Source organism: Podarcis erhardii (assembly GCF_964252035.2).
Source record: "Podarcis erhardii genome assembly, chromosome: 3".
In the NCBI taxonomy this organism is placed as follows: Eukaryota; Metazoa; Chordata; class Lepidosauria; order Squamata; family Lacertidae; genus Podarcis; species Podarcis erhardii.
Genome location: NC_138507.1, coordinates 76,727,481 through 76,747,307, shown reverse-complemented (window position 1 = coordinate 76,747,307; position 19,827 = coordinate 76,727,481). Strand labels below are relative to the sequence as shown.

Genomic DNA, 19,827 nt, shown 5'->3' with positions numbered 1-19,827 from the left:
TGCGCCCTGTAGGGGCTACGGAGTCCCCACCGGAGTTTTAGAGGCAGGCACGTTTATTAAAGTTTACCGATGGCCGCTTTTCTTTTCACCCCCCCCCCCCCGCTTAAACAGCGACTCGGGTCAAGGTCCGATCGCCGTCCACGCAAGAGAGGAGTTTGCGGTGCAAATCGGCGTCATGGCCAACGTAGGTTTCATATTCGCATTTAAAAAACCCCTTTGGCCGCCCAGAGCCGCGCTATGAGGAATCCCACCGGGATCCGAGACGCAGCGCGCAAGGCTGGTTACAGTCTCTCTCTCTGGCGGTGAGCTGCTTCGCTCCGGGCTTCCCGCCGGCCTCCTCCCCCAGCTTAGAGACTTTCCCCAGCGGAGCTGTCCTAAGAGGCAGAACTTTAGGAACCCGCCCCGCGCGCCGCCTGGGAAACGGGGGGCGGGGGGAGAGAAAGAGCGGCGGCCGCGGATCTCAGCTGGCTCTATAAGGCAAGGAAGACAATTACCGAGAGAGAGAAGGAGAGGGGAACAGCAGAAGGTGGGATCGCCTGCTAATACGTAGGCGGGGCCTCCTCCCCCCCCCCACTAGAGGCACCTTCCCTGTCCAATGGGGCGTCAGGGCGCCCTCCGAGGGGCGGCCTCAGCCAATGAGGAGCCAGGGAGGCGTAGCCGCGCCTTGCAGCGAAGCTGAGCTCCTTTCCTCCCCAGCCTATCCGGCGGCTGAGACGGACCGAGCCGGAGCTTGCCTCGCGCGGGCAGCTGCGCCGGCTAAAGCGGACGGGCGTCGCGCGCGGCGCTCGCTCGGGTCGCCCCCCCCTCCTTCCCCTCCCCGCCGCCCTTTGAGGGAGAGACGCTCCCTCAGTCAGTCAGTCAGTCCGCCAGTTGGTTTCGAGGGGGGAGAGGAAGGTAACCGGACGGAGCTCCTTCGCCTGGGAGCAGCCTGGCTTCGCTGCTGGGGTGTGGAAAGGAGGTAAGGGAGCCGCCGCCGCCGGGTCTCTCTCGCGTCGGTTCTCCTGAGAAAGTGGAGTCTGGAAGAGGAGCCGAGCCGGGCTGGGTTCGAGACTGAGGGGCAGAAGCGGCTCCTCCAGTCCGGCTGAGGGGAAAGCGGGTCTTCCGAGGAGGGGCAGGTCGGTGCCACCCCCTCCCCTCCCCCCCCCCTTTGGTGGAAGAGAAAGAGAGAGGGAGGAATTAATGGAGGGCTTTGGGGGATTAATTCTCCACAGCACCAGGAACTCCCTCCCTCCCTCCCTCTCTCTCTCTCTCTCTCTCTCTCTCTCTCTGTGTGTGTGTAGTTTCTGGTGGGGGGGGGGGGTTGGGGAAGCGACACTTTCTTCATGCACTTGCTGTAGATGGTGCCAAGCTTGCTCACGTTACTTTCTTCCTCTCCCCTCCGAGAGACAGACAGGCAGTCAAGATGGAAAGTTGGAGGAGGTTATTCTGGCCTGGGAATAGGTGAGGAGGCGAAGGCAGGAGGGAGTTGCCTTTTCCTCCCTCCCTCAGGGATCTCTGCTTAGCCACCCCCACTCCCGTGGGTGGAAAAATAGCTAGGGGTCGGAATTCGCCTCTCCCCCCCCCCCCCGCCCAGCACAGAGTTCGCCTCTCTCGCGCACAGCTTTTGTGCCTGCTGCAGCATTGCCAGGCATCGCTTGATTTCATCTACTGTTGTTATTTATAAGTTTTGCAAAACAAATGATTCTGCTTGGACTAGGGCATAGGTTGGCACAACGGTGGTATCTGTTGGACTGCCGACGTCATTTCGCTGGACAGTTGTCTAAAACCGGCACCTCAAGTTTAGTCTAACTTTTTAAGGAATGCTGTGTGCTAATTGCTGGGATGTTTTTATAAGGTTCCCCCTTCCCCAAATGGGCTTATCGGAAGGGAGGAAATGGGGCAATCTTCTCTTCCCTTTGGTTTTGAAAAACAAATGTATGTACATCAATCGTAGGTGCTAGAATACGGTTATTTTCTGGTCCAGCTAAATGATTTTTCAGCAGTTTGATTTTTATGTATAGCAAATGGCAAACGATGTCCTGTGTGTTTTCTCCCCCCCTTCTCTGCTACCCCCTTGTTTTTCTTCGAGTCTGAAGCATGACCACCAATTCATTTTTTTAAATGAAAGCTTTCTCCTTGTTAATGTTTTGTCTTATGCTGCATTTAATGGAATGCAAGTGCCTTTGTAGTTTTGTGGAAAACTTTTACCATTATTTTATGGATTTTGGTTTAACAACATGTGCAGGGCTTTCCACTGTTATTGGGTAGCTAGCTCAGTGCTTTATTTTGACAATAGACTGTTCTGAAGCTGATAATTATCTAATGCACCTATTAACATATAAAGTGAGTTTGTAAGCTACATTTTTAATGTATGTTAGAGGACACCTTTGAATACTTGCAGCATGGTTATCCTATTTTTATCGGGTTGGTTGTTAGCAAAACATTGTTTGAAAACAGGTATCTATATTTTTGTAGTAAAGATTCTTGCTAACAAAAAGACTGCTGTGAATTCTTTTACCTTATTTTTGTGTTCAATTTTCATTCCTAAATGTTAACACTAGATGGCTTTCTTGCATCGTCCAGAAAGTACAGTACAGTTCAGAGCTGGCTTCTGACTTTGCTAGGTTATATCCTAGCATTTGCTGCTTATAAAATGCTAGTGCCCTGATCGTTTTGTGTTTTTGTTGTTAATTTTGGACAAAATGATGCTACTCCAAGTCATGTTTCATTAGCTTCTGTGTAGCTAATACACTTGTATTTTGTTTGTACAAAAAGTGGCCATCGAACAGTTCTTTATTAGTGCATGATATTTTTCTTCCTATGAACTAGGTGACTGTGCAAGTAGTGTAGATATGCTTCTCTCCATTCATAGGATCACAGTATGAAATAGAGACTGCGCTGTTGTTGTGGCCTGTCTTCTGCTTGGGTCAGGCTCTGAAGAGTAAAAATGTTTCCTCCCCCCCACCCGAATATCAGCACCCTTAGACTGCATATCAATACAGAGGATTGAAATGTAGAGGTGCTGCATTTGGATTTAGGAAGGATATTGGGCTCATTACGGTTATCATTTATCTGTGCTGTTTTCTGAGCTATTGTTGATGGAAAACATGAAATGTAGGACTCCAATGAAAAATCTGCTTGCTACCTAAGAAATAATTACAGATGAAATTATTCCATTAGTGCAACTTTAAGGACATTAAAAACACAGTTTGGCTTCAGAATTGTTGGCTTACTCTGAATGTTCATATAAATTACTGCTTTGAACTTGAAAAGGAAGAATGAGATAATATTTCTGCACTTTTGAAAAAAATTGTATAGATGGTCTAAGCAGCAGTGTAGCTAGCCAATTGGGTGCCTGGTGCGGCGCACGCGCCCGGCAGCTGGGGGCGAAGCGAACTGCCCATGGGGGGGGGGGGGCAAGCCAAGGCAGGGTACGCTGCGTGGAACCTCTCCGCAACCTCCCCCTCAGCTATAAGTTGGCTGAGGTGGTGGGCAGACGCAAGCCCTGCGCTGCTCAAAAAAGCAGTGCTGAGCTTGCAGGCAGTCCACCCGCCGCTTCACCCTCAGGAGAGACGCATGGCTCAGGTACACTGCAGGCCCCGCGGTGTGGCGCCCAGTGTCCCCTGCCTCACCTAGCTGGCAGAAAACGAGCCCAGCAGGATCCCACAGTTTCATTAGCTAGTGGAGAGAGAGAAACACACAGAGCTGCATTGGTGACCGCCACACCTGAACTTACCTGTCCTAACTGGGTGGAGCTGCTCCACTGTGTCCACTGGGCTTGTGGTCCATCGAGGATGCTCCGGGAGGTTTTGGGTGGCCTCAGCAGCCACTGCCCAGCCACACCCGGTGCTGAGACCATCCCAGCCTGCCCCTTCGTCGGTGGTGAAGGAAAAGCGCTGCCTGTCGCCAGACGGTTTTCCACTCGCTAGGCGCCACATGGGTGCATTGGCTGCCCACAGTGGTGTAGGAAGGGGGTGTGGTGGGTGAGGGAGTTATTTTTTCAAAAAATGTGTCATGAGCCCAACTTTTATTTATTTAAAAAACACATTTTTGCCATTTTGTCACCCCCCTCAGTGATGACACCCAGGGCAGCCCGCACCCACCACATGCCGCTTCCTACGCTACTGGGTCTAAGCCAAGATGACATTTTTCTTGGGCCAATGTCAAACACTTCATCATTCATTACTTCCAATATTAAGATTCTGAATATTCACTTGGAAGATAGTCTTGTCAATTTCAATAGAATTTCCTAATAAGCATTCTTGGGATTTCCTCTGTAGGCCTAGTGAAGAATCTCAAATCCCATTATTTGATACTGGAAGGGGTTAGAAAAAGCTTTGCCACTGTGGAGGCCCCCATGGTACGCTCTGACCAAGCGCGATGTTCCTGCCCCTAGCAGCCATAATAAAGCCCCCAAATGAGGTATTAAAGTTGTGCAGTGTCCAATTCAGTATATTCAAAACTGCCCCATTTCCTGACAAGGGGCCTAATATGGGCTCCTCTGCTGTGTCAGCTCAGAGTTGCCACAGCTAAAAACAGAGGATTATTGCCTCATGTCCTCTACTATGGCTGTCAGGGAGCTATAGGGCTGCAGTTGTAGTGGTCAATTGACTGGTCAGTGCCATCCCAGCTCCAGTTTTAATTGCTCTTCCCTAACCCTAGGCATGCTTCCTGGGGAGAAAGCCCAACTGCCCTTAGTGGGAGTTACTTCTGGGTAATCATCCACAGGTTTGAGTTGCATAAGTTTCAAGACTGGAGTAAATATTTATTTATTTGGTTTGTTTATGCAGGCTGTGACTAATGTTGTCTGTTACCCAGCAGTAGGCTTTTCTTGTAGGTTGATGCTACAAGGAGTAGATTGAGATAGTTGGCCACTTCTGCTTCTGCTTGTTGTTTCTCACATTGGTAAATTCCATCATTGAATGTTACAACTGAAATTGTCTTGATGGATGTTACTTTATATGTATGACCTCATTTTATGGCCTCATTTTAAAATCTACTTCAGTGTCACGTCTATCCCTAGACCTGACAGAGGGTTAGAGCATAATCTACTCACTTGGTATGCTTTATAACATGACCACAATAAGTCAAATTGTTTACATTCTGTTTGTAAAAGCTACTTACATTTTCTGTGCTCTTATCCATGCACTTTAGTTAGGTTTGTGAATCCATTTCCATGTTTCTGGATTTGTCAAGGTTGATTGGCAGGTGTCTTGTAAGTAATCAGCTCATTTGGCTTTTATAGAAGACACTTGGAATATTTGACATCATCTGTTAATTTGCAACGGAATAAATTTCTGGAATAAAAGTTGACTACCTGTACTTTTGTAATTCATTAACATAATTTCAATCTTGCAAACTCCTATCTTTTCAGTTTTCTTTGAATAGTTAGAATATTTTGTCAAGCTATTTTGATGTGTGAGAAACACTTGTTTAATCAGAGTTTTGAAATGTCTGCCTCATGTACATTGATGGCACTAAATTAAATAAATGCAGCATTTACAAAAAGTTGTGGAAGAATTGATTTTAAAACTGATGAAGTAAAAAGTTCCCCCAACTAATTGAGTAGATGTTTATTTGCTCCTGTGTAAATACTTCTAATAACAGTAGAGGAAGAAGTGTTTCCAAGGTTGTGCTGGCCAGGGTTGGAGGGGGACAGGTTTTTCTGTCTGTCCTTGGTGGATCTCCTTTTAATAAAATGCCCCCCTCCAAAAAATAAAAAATAACCAATGCAGGATAATTAATTATGCCAGTTCCAAACTGGCATTGTTGATGATTATGATCCTGAAGCTTCTTCAAGGAATGAAGGGTTTCAGATTGAAGACTGCCTCTACCCCACGCCTGGAATGAACGGGGCCTAACATTGTCTACTACCAGCAGTAGAACTATGCTCATAGAAGTATCTGCCAGTGTGCAGCAGGGGCCTGTGCAGCAGATGTGCCTATCTACCAGTGCAGCTCTTCACCAGCGCCTCCTCCAGCCAGTGAATTGGGGGGGGGGGCTAGGATTGTTCTTCCAAACTCATGTAGTTATTTGACTTTCTTTAATTGGGTGAGAATTATAATCATAGAGGTGGAAGGGACCCAAGGGTCATCTTGTCCAACCCCCTGCAAAGCAGGAATCTCAGCTAAAGCATCCATGACAGATGGCCATCCAACCTCAGCTTAAAAACTTCCAATGAAGGAGAGTCCACCACCTCTTGTGGGGTTCCACTGTTGAAAAGCTGTTACTGTCAGAAAGTTTTTCCAAATGTTTAGTCAGAATCTTCTTTCATATAACTTCAAGCCATTGGTTCGAGTCCTACCGTCCAGAACAGGAGAAAACAAGCATGTTCCCTCTTACATGTGACAGCCCTTAAGATATTTGAAGATGGCTATCATATCTCCTCTTAGTCTCCTCTTTTCCAGGCTAAACATATCCAGTTCCTTCAAGCACTCCTTGTAAGGCTTCATTTCCAGACCCTTGATCATCTTGGTTGCCCTCCTCTACACACGTTCCAGCTTCTCAACATCCTTCTTAAATTGTGGTGCCCAGAATTGGACACAGTATTCCAAGTGTGGCCTGACCAAGGCATAATAGAGTGGTACTATTGCTTCCTTTGATCTGGACACTGTACTTCTGTTGATGCAGTCTAGCAAAGTGTTAGTTTTTTTGCTGCTGCATCACACTGTTGACTCAAGTTAAGCTTGTGCATCTGGTTCTTCCTGCCTAAGTGTAGGACCTTACATTTGTCCCTATTGAAATTTATTTTGTTAGCTTGCGTCCAGTTCTCCAATCTGTTATGGTCATTTTGAATTCTGATTCTGTCTTCTGCAGCATTAGCTACCCCTCGCAGTTTGGTGTCATCTGCAAATTTGATGAGCATCCCCTCAATTCCTTCATCCAAGTCATTTATAAAGACGTTAAACAATAATGGGCCCAGGACAGAACAGTGTGGCACCCCACTTGTCACTTTTTTCCCAGTTGACAAGGGACCATTAATGAGTACTCTTTGGGTTGAGCCAGCCAACCAGCTATAAATCCACCTTGTTCAATGCACATTTTACCAGTTTCCTCGCAAGAATATTATAACATGTACTTCACTGTCTACACAGTGTGAACCACTCTGGATAGTCACACACTCCTGTGTAAATATTCTGTAGTAAGAACTGTAGTAAGAAGAAAAAGAACCCCTACAACTGACAGCTGTTCAACATGAATAAAACATGTATAATAAATAAATAGTCATGTTAGGTGACTTTGAATATTTATTAACATGAGAAGTGTTCTATAGTATCTCCAGCTGGTCATTGTAGCAGCAAAGTTGGGAGCAGTTTACAGAGAGAAATGTTGGTCTGGCAATGTGGGCATACCTTCTGCATAGGATCATAGTATTTAGTGTTTCTTTTGTGCCTTTTTAGCTTTTCAAATCCCAGTGTGGCAAAGCATCCAGAAAATGGAGAGCTGGAGAATGAAATTATGGTATAGGGAACAAAAATACAGATACAATAAGAATGTTCTGATTAGAATTGAATACCCACATACTTAATTGTATTTAAATATCAGTGACCCATAAGCAGTATGTCTTCCTTTATTTATTAGAGATACAGAATAGAGTACTGGGCTCAATTTGTGTTGAAATTAGAACAAACTTCATGGAAATAGCTTGTATGTTTAGGATTTATCCCTTTATATTTGTTGCAAAACAGCATGGCATGTGGAAAGTCCTAGCAAGATGACTGAATAGAGCAGATATCTGTGGAGTATTACAGAAGGTTCTAGGAACATTTTAAGATGTAGAGACCAAATGAACAAAGCATAGGGAGGTCAATCTATTCCATTTAGAGAGGCTGAAGCAGGGTTGCAGTCAAGCAGTGAGCTGCCTGGAAGGTAGGTGGGCAAGAAATTTGGAAGACTCAGAGGGGAAAAAGCAGGGAAGTGAGAATGTATTTGCAGCTGACAAGCAGAGGCAGCTAGAGGAAGACTACAGCCAAATGGAAATAAGACCAAGATCTGGCTGTTGATCAGGCCTGATCTGGAAGTATTTAAGACAAGTCAGAGAAACAATGGATTGTCTGGGTAGTGAAGCATTCAAAGAGAATGCTCTTGTCAGCCTTAGCACAAGGGGCACAAGTGATCTAATCAGAAAGCTTCCAGCTTGAGACTTGCAGTACTGAAAATACGGCACCTCTCCAGATATATGTGGCTTGATAAAGAGCACTGGGTTTAGGTTGTTGTAATAGTGTCAGCATCTACATGGTTGGAATGTGTAAAGGACAGGGGTCTACCATTTTTGGTTGGCGTTCCTCACCAAGCCAAAAAGTCTAGCTAGTAGACACCCACCTCCCAATCAAGCCTCCAGCCCTCTTCTCTCTGGGCAATAATCTAACAGGCATTTCTCAAAGAAAAGACCAGTAGGAAGTGTACCAGGTTTGGTACTGCTGGTTTGAAAACACTCTGAGTGCCTTCAGAAAATAGCATTCCATTCCTGTTCCAAAGTAGGAAGATCCAGTATGGGGGTTGTTGGTTTGGCCCTGTGTGGCCAAGGCTCATCAGACATTTTGGCAATGCAGCTGCTAATTTCCATCATTCCTTACAATTTTGGAGGTGGCAGACATAACCACATACTTGTCTGGATGGCCTCCACTCACCTCTAAAGCTTCAAAGTTGGGAAGAAAGCTTTGTTGGGAAGTTGAGGAGTGAAAATAAAAGGATAGGAGAGAAACCTAGAGGTAGAATTTAATTTCATTGATAAGTAAGATGAAAATTAAACCAAGTTCCTAGACAGAGTTAAAATAAGCTGTTGAGTCATCACTTGCTCCTTCAACTTCCTAATGAGGCTGATTTTATCACCAGATGATGGACCCTGCCATTGATGTATTGCATCTTGGTTTAGACAATTTATTCAAACATCTTTCACTAACATGGAAATAAACTCTGTCCTACTGAAATCTCAATTGTGGCTTACATGCAAATACAGTACATAGTTTCATTTTTCTACTGTAACCTCCAAGCAACATTCCAGCAAGATTATTCTTGCTGAGCCATTTGAGGTAAGCTAACACATTTGCTGTTTGACCAGCAGTACAATTGTCCTCCATGGGCTTCGTATACCAGCTGTACCACTACAAATGATTGTGTTGAGTGGTACTTTGTTTAAAAGAGGGAAAACAAATGTGATGTTAATGTACAATTTCCAGAGTTGACCACATATGGGGGTTGGAGAGGTGGGTGGGAATAAACTGGAATCAGGGGTTTTCATAGATGGAATAGCATGCAAAACAAAGTATTTACAGATTTTGTTTAAAATATTTTTCAGAATATGTATTGTAAAAACTCAACGTAGATAGGAGTGAAGTTGTGAAAACCCTAAAGAATAGTATTTGTTAAAAGTGTAATAAATAATCCCCTTTAAAAGGTCTTATAACACATAGTAACCTATAGTAAGGTCTACCATTTGTTAACACATTATTTCTTATTGCTACTGAGGACACCGTTCAGTGGAAATGTCTCTGGCACAAATGCCATTGAAACTATATGAATGGTTGCATGCTACATCCAGGGTTGCTTGCATAAATGTTCCCAGTGAATTGCTCATATATATATAAGCCCAGTGTGGTCAGAATTGTAACCTGTATTGTGGAACCTTGAAATTAGTTTATTAATGTATAAGAAATTTATAAGCTTCGTTAAAATGATCATGATAGATATTTGCCTTAAATAGATTTATTTTGTATGGCCTTCCAAAAAACTTGAGTGAGAAGATGATGTGTTCTATATATGTTTCACATGGTGTGATTTAATCACTTGCTTCCATTTTAAAAGCAACAATTATAGTTGTAAATAGCCTTTTCTAAAGCATAGCATAAATACTATAGGAGTTAATGACATTTCAAAATAACAGCTGCTTTTAAAAATAACATTAAGTACTGGTGTGTGTGCATTTTTAGCATTCACTTGATTTTGGTAGGTAGTGTAGCTGAACAGCTGCAGATTGTGTATTTTCATCACAAGCTGTGGCAGTTGGAAAGTTACTCTACTTCTGCCTATCCAACAAAGGTAGTTTGATGCTTGAGGAGCTAGATCAAGGTCACTTAGTTTCAACTACACACAGTACAGATTCCCCCCCCCCCTTGCAGTGTATAACAGTATAGTAAGTCACTGAAAGGAAAGGCACCTACAGGATTATTTTGTATGTTCTCACAAACTTTCAATTTATTTTTTATGTAATTGTGCTTAGTAATAATTCTCTACATAGACACTCACATATTCAGACTATGATTAATACAAATGAGCCGTCAATGGTGCAATGCTTGTTTGTAATATACAAGAGATCTGAAGCAAAATGTTGTAGCTTTGCGAGTTCTGTTCACTGTTACTATCACTCATCCATGCTCTAATGCATGATAACACAACTCAGTTCATTTCTTCTCTGGTTTTCTACCCTTCCCTCCAAATATCAGTCAGTATTTGTTGGCCATTGAGTAAGCATAGCTCTCATTGGGTTATTTTGTGTTCCCCTCTTGGTTTTTATCTCCTAAGCATTTTTGTACTTCTGAGCAACTTGGGCTCTCCCAAGCTCACTAATATATTAGTGCTCACAGCCTGGACTTCAAAAACATAGGGAATGGTAGAATGATTATTTACTGAGATGTGCTTACTGTGTTGAATCTTAGTAGCCTGCTTGAGATCTTGACCAGCTTCTTTCTAGAAGCTTTACCATAAATCCTTAACTAATGGCTTTCACAATGCTACTTGATTCAATAATGACCATCTATGTTCTAGAAGATTTCGAGGCAAGATTTTGGCCCAAATCTTGCAGTTACCACCACTAAATATTCAACTGTTGTAACTCTTTTTCAGGTCAATTTCAAGAATCAGTGTACTTGATTCATATATTTACCATTCCTTATATTTCTGATTAAAGTTGTCTTGTGATTGTGGCACTGCCCAAGCATGTTGGGGGACGGGGGGGGGGGGCTCAGCTGATGAAGCATTTCAGCCTCAGTGATGACAAGTCAAGACAAGTGAGATAGGCAACTATGTAAGGACAGATGACACCCACCCAAGAGTTCTTAAAGAACTCAAATATGAACTTGTTTATGATCCATACTTTTGTTAGAAGATATCCAACTGTGTTGCTCAGCTGATAGCAAAACATCTATCAGAAGAATGGGGAGAAAAACAATTTTCAGTGAACCCCACTACTCCCTGCAGCTCCCAAGTTCCTCCAAAATTGCTCTGGAGGGGTCAGCTTGAGCAAATTTAAGGGGAATGTGGAGGGGAATTGTGAAAAAAACAATTCTCTCCATTCTTCTGAGAGAAGCCTTGCTGTCAGCTGATCAACACTATCGGATATAACCCAGTGTAATTTGTCTGTAAGATCAGCCTCTATACTTGAGGACTGGAAAGAGGCCAATGCCACTTGAAAAGAGGAAGGCAGGATCCAGGAGTGATCTGAGAAATGACAATCTGGTTAGCTTAACATCTATTCCTGGAAATTACTGAGCAAGTCTTGAGGAACAAGTTTTGCTGATGAAGAATCAGTGTGATTTGTATAAGAATTAGTCTTGTGGTTAAAATAAAAAGGGATTTTGAGGAATCCAAAATGAAATCTCCAAACTGAGTAAATGGCCATTAGATGTGATTAAATGTAAGAAAATGTAAAGTGATGCACACTGGAACAAAAAGCCTAACTTCACAGATATGTGACTTTGCAGTGGTTTGAGCAGTAAAGTGATCTTGGAGTTGTAGTGGATAACTCAATGAAGATGTCAACTTAACTATAGAAATGTGAATTTCATGTTAGTGATAATTAGGAAAAGGATTGAAAAGAAAACAATTAGTATCATAATGCCATTATACAAATCTGTCATGAAATCATACTTGGAATACTGTGTTCAGTTCTGGTCTTCATACCTCAAAAAAAGACGTAGAGTTGGAGAATGTTCAGATTAAGGCAGCCAAAATTATCAAGGGATTGAAACAATTCTCCTATGAGGAAAGATTACAACATTTGGACATGACGGAGTTGTAGGAAAAAGTGGATGGACAGAAGTCCCCATTCCCTCACAATGCTAGAGTGGGCCCATCCAATGAAGCTGCATGTTGGAAGATTTATGACAGATGAAAAGAAGTATGGTACTTAATTCAGTTAAACTGGAAACTGTTCCCACAAGATGTAGTGATTTCCACTAAACTACTCACCTTTAAAAGAAAAGTTCATGGAGAATAAGGCTATTAGTTGCCTCCTCCAGTATTGGAGGCAATATGGCCCTGAATGTCAGTTGCTGGAAAGCACAAGTGGGGGGAGTGTGATGCTGTGTTCATGTCCTACCTAGGGGAGAATAGTGAATCAAGCCATCACAATCAGAGAACAGATGGGCCACAAGCAGAAGAAAGAAGTTCATGTAGAACAAATAAGAGCGGTACACTACAGGTCAGGTTATACATATTGTGAAATTAAGGAACTGAAATACATTGTAGAAAGAACTAGATAAGAGAGGTGAGAGAGGACAAGCCAAGTATTTGAGTGAATCCATGTTAAAGAATTCTTAAACATGAGCCACTATGGCAGAACTCCTCGTGTGTACGCTTTACAGTGTTCCCATCACTGTTAAATGCATCTTGCCACACTGTCCATGGTTCTCAAGTGTGCAGCAGACCTTTCTGCATACCCAGTTCCTGCTCTGAACTCAGCCTTGGTACACATCTATTGACTTTTTTCAGTTCCTGAGCTGTTGGCTTGCTGATCATTTAAAGATGCTTTGGATTATAAGGGACATGACAAAGTTAAGAATCCTTGTAAATCCTTACAGTTGTTTCTCCTCACTATGATAAGAATAGTTTGAGGGCTAGTGGGAAGCAAGGAAATGCTCATTTTAGATGTGTTATCAGCACTAGATGTGATTTGGGCTGCCACATTAAATTGGAGTGAGAGCATGAAAGGCTGATTTTTATATTAAAAATGAGTGCAACTAGAGAAGGGTACCTTGTCTTTCCTCCCACCCTCCCCCACCATACTTTGTTTCTTCAGGCATTTGTCGGCCTGGCCTAGAAGGTCTTGTTGAAGCAATGGAAGTGGAGAGGTAAAATGAGGGAGGCTTAGGCTCCCTCATCTGCATAATCCTGCAGTATATTTTGTATTATTTTGTCCCTCATGTGAATGAAATAAGTGAAGTTTTTGATCAATGGGTTAAATACCCCCCCGCCCCAGTGCAGCATTGCCATTAATCAGCATGCTTCTTCTGAAAAAGACATCAAACGTAGCAGTACCTGCTACTGTAATACCTGCTTCATGTACACATCAGTATGATAGGAAATGAACCACTTTCTGCTCTTGCTGCCAGTTGTGTTTCCTGTATGTAAACAAAAGCAATCAGTTAGCAGAATGGGAAATTGTTTATTTGCAGGATGCTTGCTGTATGAACGGAAGGAAATGTTCTTTTACAGAGATCAGCTCATTGTGTTGAGGCTACATTGCTGGCAAAATTGATTTTAGAATAGTTTGGGGAAATTAGCTGCAAAATAGGTGCATCTATTTTGAGTCCTAAGAACTTATTAACTCTTTACATTAGTGGTTGAAATTTAAGCTCATAGATCTCATAACCATCCCTATTCATAGTTTATGAACAGGGGGTTTACACAGTTAAATGAATGTAATTTTAAACAGGAAGTTTGCTGTTTGTGCACTGCCTTTTTTAAATTTTGAAGCAAAGATGTACAGCAATTTTGAATGCAATCTGAACAAATTAGCTAGGAAATATGTAGCCTGATAGTCTATGGTTTAAAATTTTGTAGGATGCGTGATAACAGGACTCCAGTAAATCTCTGCACATCACCCTGCCTTGAAGTGAAATAAAGGTTGTTTCCCGACTAGAACACTTTACTGCAACTGAGACCTTGCTTTTCATTGGCTGGAGGCTTCACACAGGACTTAATAGCCCACCATTACCTTTCCATGTAGCTGTTTGCTTAGAATTAAGTCTATTCAAAGCAGTGTACTACAATATAACATAAAATTGCAATAATGTAACATGATGTTTCAAACATTAAATTGCAGAAACAAACAAGCAGGAATACATTAAAATATAATTCAGGCAGTACAGAATAGTTTCCAAAGCCACAGCAATAAAAAGTACATACAATAAAATAACGTGTTAAAAACCACATGAAACAGGTGTTTGTCTTTTTGAACACAGCACATCCCTTGAGAGGGAGATCCATAAAGTGGAGACCACTGTACTTTGAAGTCTCTGTCTGTGAATCCCACCAATTTGACAGATCTTAAAAGTGAACCAGTGAGCAGTCCCTATATTCAGCAAAGGTCTCTCAACACTAAGGATCCTTCCTTTCAAGTTTTGCCCCTTTATTGTTTTGTCATGAGCATGATAGTTCTTTTTAGAAAGCTGCTTCTTAACAGATATATGGCCCCACCTGCACTATACATTTAAAACAGTATCGTGCCACTTTAAACAGTTATGGCATCCCCCAAAGAATCCTGGGAAAAGTCATTTGTTAAGGGTGCTGATATTTGGTAGGAGACCTCTGTTTCCATAAGCAACTGCAATTCTTTGAATCACTCTTCCCAAGGAACTCTAGGAATTGCTAGGTGTTATAATGGCTCATAATTTTATATGTTTACAGATCTAGATTTGTCTTGTCAGGTTGGCAGGAAAGGATTTCTCTTATTTTGTGCATTCTTAGAAATGGCTTCTCATTCATGGATTTAATTTTAAAATGTATTCTCCCTTGCTGTTCCTTTATGAGCAGACATTTATTTATTTAGAATTTCTGAAGTTCTAGTGGGCTAGTTTAGATGTGTTTCCAAACATTTGATTCTGTGAAGCAGATAAGTTGATGTCATGGTCTACTACTCTACCCCTTCATCTTTTGTGTTCTAATTATTAGATTGTACTCCAGTAGTCTTGTCTGGGGAGGATGTTGTAGTACAGATTATTCAGCACCTGTGTGCTTCCCAGTTAAGTCTTAGGTGCAATCATTTTACTTTACTTTATATTTAGCTGGATATTCTTGGGTCTGTAGTATGTACTGATATAATTTTATATGTAGTGAATGTATGTTACACAGTATCAATTCATTATGGAATATTCATTGTACTTTTATTCTCTGTCTGTAAAATAATTTTAATCACTAAGATAATTTAATGTAATAGTGTTTCCAAAAGAAGAAGAAACCTTTTTGTTACATAGTATAAATGGAAACCCATTAAGTTGAAGACTATAATTTTAATTTGCTTCTACCTGTATACTCCCAAATCTTTCTATTCCAGATAGCCATTAAAAGAGCTATGTAACTAAAAAAAATAGTGAGCATGCCACACATAATGCTAAGCCAAAACATGATTTAGTGCAAACAACTAAATGTGCATATTTCCAGGCTAAAGGTTGCAGCTGTATTGCTCCTTCCTTAGTTCTGCTGCCACCATGTCACCCAGATCTAAGCCATGGTTTGCCTTAGCATTGTGTCTGAAGGTCATTTGGTATTCCTTCAAGCTGAGCAATATAGTAGCTTCCTCTGCTAATGATGCAAGAAGACTATGTACATTACAAAACTTCTTAGCTGCAGGTAGTTTTATATGTATACTTTTGTAGTACATAATGCTTCTGAAATGTTGGAGAAGACTAGCAAAAAGTCTTTTTTAGACATTTTCATAAGAAATGGACTGGGATTTAAAAATCAAAAGTTTGTATTCTCCTTCCCTGAATCATATATGGTGCAACTGTCCCATTTTAAGCGAGACATCCTGGATTGACAGAAGCCGCCCTGGCTTCTGATCCCAATCCTGGATGTCCCATTCTGGCTTCCGTGCTCTGGCCCTGCCAGAACATGGGACCAAAAGATGGATGTTTTTTCATCTTCCTGTGGTGCGAGTCAGTTGGCTCACACCAGAGCGTAGGACCAAAAAACAGAAGCAAAGTCTTCCTTGCCCCTGTGCGTCACCACTCTTTTTCTCCTTCCGTTGTGGGACTTCTGGAAACTGGCTTTGGGAAGCACATCTGCGGAGGAGCTGGAGGCCACAGTGACTTCTCCCAAGGCATACTTTCATTCATAAATAACATTAGCTACAGAATGAGAAGCAAAGGATGTAGCTACAAATAACTGTAGTTAACTGAAGTCTCTGCAGTGTCAGCCTTCTTTACAGGATTTGGAAAATCATGGTTAAGCTCTCTTTGTCACTAGCCACATACTGCAGCTTGAGCAGTCGTGTTAAGCCAAGGTTTGGTTTATTGTGATGTGCAAACCTGGTTTGTCTGAAATATAAGTGATTGGATATTTCTTTAAAGTTTGTTCTGTTGTATCCCACCCTTATGCTACTACTAAAAGATTATTGTAGTGCTCTCTAAAATGTGCATTTTGAACTACAAATAGCTGAATATACAAAGTTGCCTCAGGGCTACTAAACTCATGATATGGCAGCTTGTCACAGCTAGAAGGGCCAATATTGCGGTACCCTCATATGGAAGATAATTGTCTATACCTTTTTATAATTTTGAATGTGTCATATTGGGACATAAATCAGTCCAAATGGATTTCTTCTTTGTTAAATTGATTTCTTATGTATAGGAGATGGTTCTGATGCTGGTGGTGTTTTAGAGTAAGGCTCTATATTTTGAATAGACTATGTGTTAATTGATTTCTTCTTCCCTTTTGGTTGACAGGTATGTGGAGTAAAAGTGAACTGCTATCAACTTGATCTTGATCCGAAGTTATAAAATGCAGACCCAGAAATGAGTCCTACTGAACTACCTTCTGGAATGGCAACCTGAAAGATCTTTTGATACGCACAGACACTGTAACTCTTTCTTACCTCACTTCATAAATAATGGAAATGTCAGGCCAACAGCACTGCTCATGAAGATAAGGCTTTGCATTCCCTTCCCATTGCTTGGATATGAGTGATCACACACCACAGGAAGAAAAACACAAATCCAGCAGAACTTCCTTAAAGTTTAAGGAATCAGCAAGAATTATGCAGTCTGATGACTATTTTGCAAGAAAATTTAAGGCTCTAAATGGTAATATGGGCCCCCCTTCTTCTTTAAGCGCAACCAACAAAGGTGAAAGCAGCAACCCAGCCAATGGTACCCCAGCTGTGCCTAAGATGGGTGTCCGAGCCAGAGTATCTGAATGGCCTCCTAAGAAAGATTGTACCAAGGAATTAAGCAAAGCTACATGGGAAAGTAGACCTCAAGTTAGTTATGACGGTGCTGGGTCAGCAAATGGTGACCAGAATGAGGGGCAGCAAAAAGAACCCCTTGATATAGAATTTGCAGAGGCAAAGTATGCATTAGGAGACATTTTTCTCCATTCACCACACAGAGGGCTTCACCCTATAAGACAAAGAAGCAACAGTGATGTTACAATCAGTGACATTGACACAGAGGATGTACTAGACCAGAATGCTGTTAATCCAAATACAGGAGCATCTCTCCATAGGGAATATGGAAGCACTTCATCAATTGACAGACAAGGTTTATCTGGTGAGAATTTTTTTGCAATGCTTCGAGGCTACAGGGTGGAAAACTTTGAGCATAAAACACACATGCCATTTGGATTTCCTGAATTTTTTCACTGCGATCCGACAATTTCTCCAAGTCTCCATGCTGCAGCACAGATTTCCAGAGGAGAATTTGTAAGAATTTCTGGACTTGACTACATGGATAGTGCCCTGCTAATTGGCAGAGACCGGGACAAATCTTTCAAATGGAGATTGAAGTCAGAATCTGTAGAAACGTCACTCTTTAGAAAATTGCGGACTGCTAAAAGTGAACATGAAACTCTTAAATTCTCATCTGAACTAGAAGAAAGTAGACTTGATAAAAATGTTCATCCTTGGAATTGTCAGAAGTGTTTTGCACATTATGATGTCCAGAGCATTCTGTTTAACATTAATGAAGCAATGGTTACCAGAATTAACGTGGGGAAAAGAAAAAATATAACCACTGGGGCATCTGCTGCATCACAAACTTCAACAGTAGCCGGACAGCTTGGAAGCTGTGAATCTCCTATGGGGAGTAAAGAGGATCTCAATTCAAAAGAGAACTTAGATGCTGATGAAGGTGATGGGAAAAGTAATGACCTAGTACTGAACTGTCCGTATTTCAGGAATGAAACTGGTGGGGAAGGTGATAGGCGGATTGCACTCTCTAGGGCAAGCTCAGCCTCTTTTTGTGCAGGAGATAGTTGTTCTTTTGAGTCTTCGCTAAGTTCACATTGCACGAATGCCGGTGTTTCGGTGCTGGAAGTACCCAGGGAGAATCAACCAATCCACAGGGAGAAAGTGAAACGTTATATCATCGAGCACATTGATCTTGGTGCATATTATTATAGAAAGTTTTTCTATGGAAAAGGTAAGCAATTTTTTCTGGAATCTCTTGCTCCCAAAGGTTTCATAACATTTGCTGAACTTGTGGGTAGTGTTGTGAGATGTGAAAATATCTAAATGTAGCTCTGCTTTTTTAATGTGTGTCTTGGAGGGCATCATTATGGCCATCCTTAAAGTATTGAAAGCCCCAACCTACTTATTTAATATTAATGATTGGGGTTGTGTTTCTTTGAATTTGGTGTCATATTCTTACATATGCTTTGACATCTTTAATGAAAACCATAATCTGGTCTCCTATTCTAAACTACAAGATTAAAGGAGGACTGTGAGAAATATTCTCTAGGAGAGTATCGCACTGTCAGAGGTTGCAGCATCATTGTTTACAAGTACAAAAAACTGTCTTCCACCAAAATGCCATAAGTGATATGCTCTTATTCTCTAACTAGTATTTTATACAAATAAACTAGCTAATTTCATAAGCGCCTAATACATGTGAGGGTGATGTGATGAGTTTTAAATTCTATACTTAGTGCAAACAAGGGTTTAATATTGCTACAGATACATTTAAAAATATTCAAAATGCTGCATTTTAACTTTATAAAGTGCATAAAGTGTGATTAACCCATGGTCTGGATCTGGCCCACCAAGGCACAGGAAAGTAGTGCCAGCACCTCCAACTTTATCTCTCAATCTGATCAGGAGATAGAGCTCTATCTACTCTTTAAAGAACGAACTCTTCTCTAAAGATCTTTTCTAAAGGGGAGGGAGAGAGATTTTATCTTCAGTCTTGGTGCTAAGCAGCAGAACACTCAAGATCAGAGAAAGAGTCTGGTACCTGCTCTTTAAGAATAAATGGCAGCATTTCCACCTACCCCAGCATTTGAGTGGAGAGGGTTAAAATGTGTACACGTGCATATCTGTCCCTGTGTATTTTGTGAGAGCATGTTTGTGGGCTGTGTGCCCACATATCTAAGGAATGTGTTATGGGGGCAGGGAGGATCTGAGTGTGCTGTATGTACAGTGTTTTTCTGGGAACGTGTGTTCACATTGACATGCATTGGCCATGTCAGCCACTGGCATGTGGCCCTTCGAGGAATTGCTTTGGGTAAAAAAAAAAGCATTAAACCATATTTGATATAAAGCGTTCAATGCATTTGACCATCTTCCACCTAGTTTTGGTACAATGAGTGTACCGTATTCCCCTGAGTGTATTCTTGTTGTTAAGAGTCATTCAGTAGTATGTTGTGCATGTGCATACACATGCTGTTTCTTTGTTTCTGAGCATATTTATAAAAATATTCAAACTATTTTCTCAAAGTTTAGGTGCCATTCTTACTAGTTTCATATTTACAAAAGCTACAATGCAGAATTGTAATTGTCTAAAATATGTATTAGGGGGCTGCTGCTTTGAGGATTGGACAAAATCTGGGTTTTAAAACAAAGTGTGGTAAAATTTAGCTATATAATAAATACCTGCCTCTACCTAGCTTTAAGTGGAAGCAGATATTTTTATTTATTAT

At 41.6% G+C, this 19,827-nt stretch overlaps 1 protein-coding gene across 6 annotated transcripts in view; it reads left to right on the top strand.

The window, feature by feature from the left end:
• Positions 1–720: 720 nt before the first annotated feature.
• The window catches only part of SIPA1L2 (signal induced proliferation associated 1 like 2), a 75,772-nt gene continuing 56,665 nt past the window's right edge, over positions 721–19,827 (top strand). For 2 of the 6 annotated variants that reach the window (XM_081855799.1, XM_081855798.1), the window contains exons 1-2: positions 722–958; positions 16,641–18,332. In XM_081855799.1, coding sequence (XP_081711925.1) covers positions 16,874–18,332 — 1,459 coding nt within the window. In that variant the 5' untranslated portion in view covers positions 722–958; positions 16,641–16,873. Of the gene's footprint in view, positions 959–1,025; positions 1,116–16,640; positions 18,333–19,827 lie in introns of those variants that run through there. The other 4 variants (XM_081855796.1, XM_081855795.1, XM_081855800.1 and 1 more) reach the window with 4 other exon arrangements.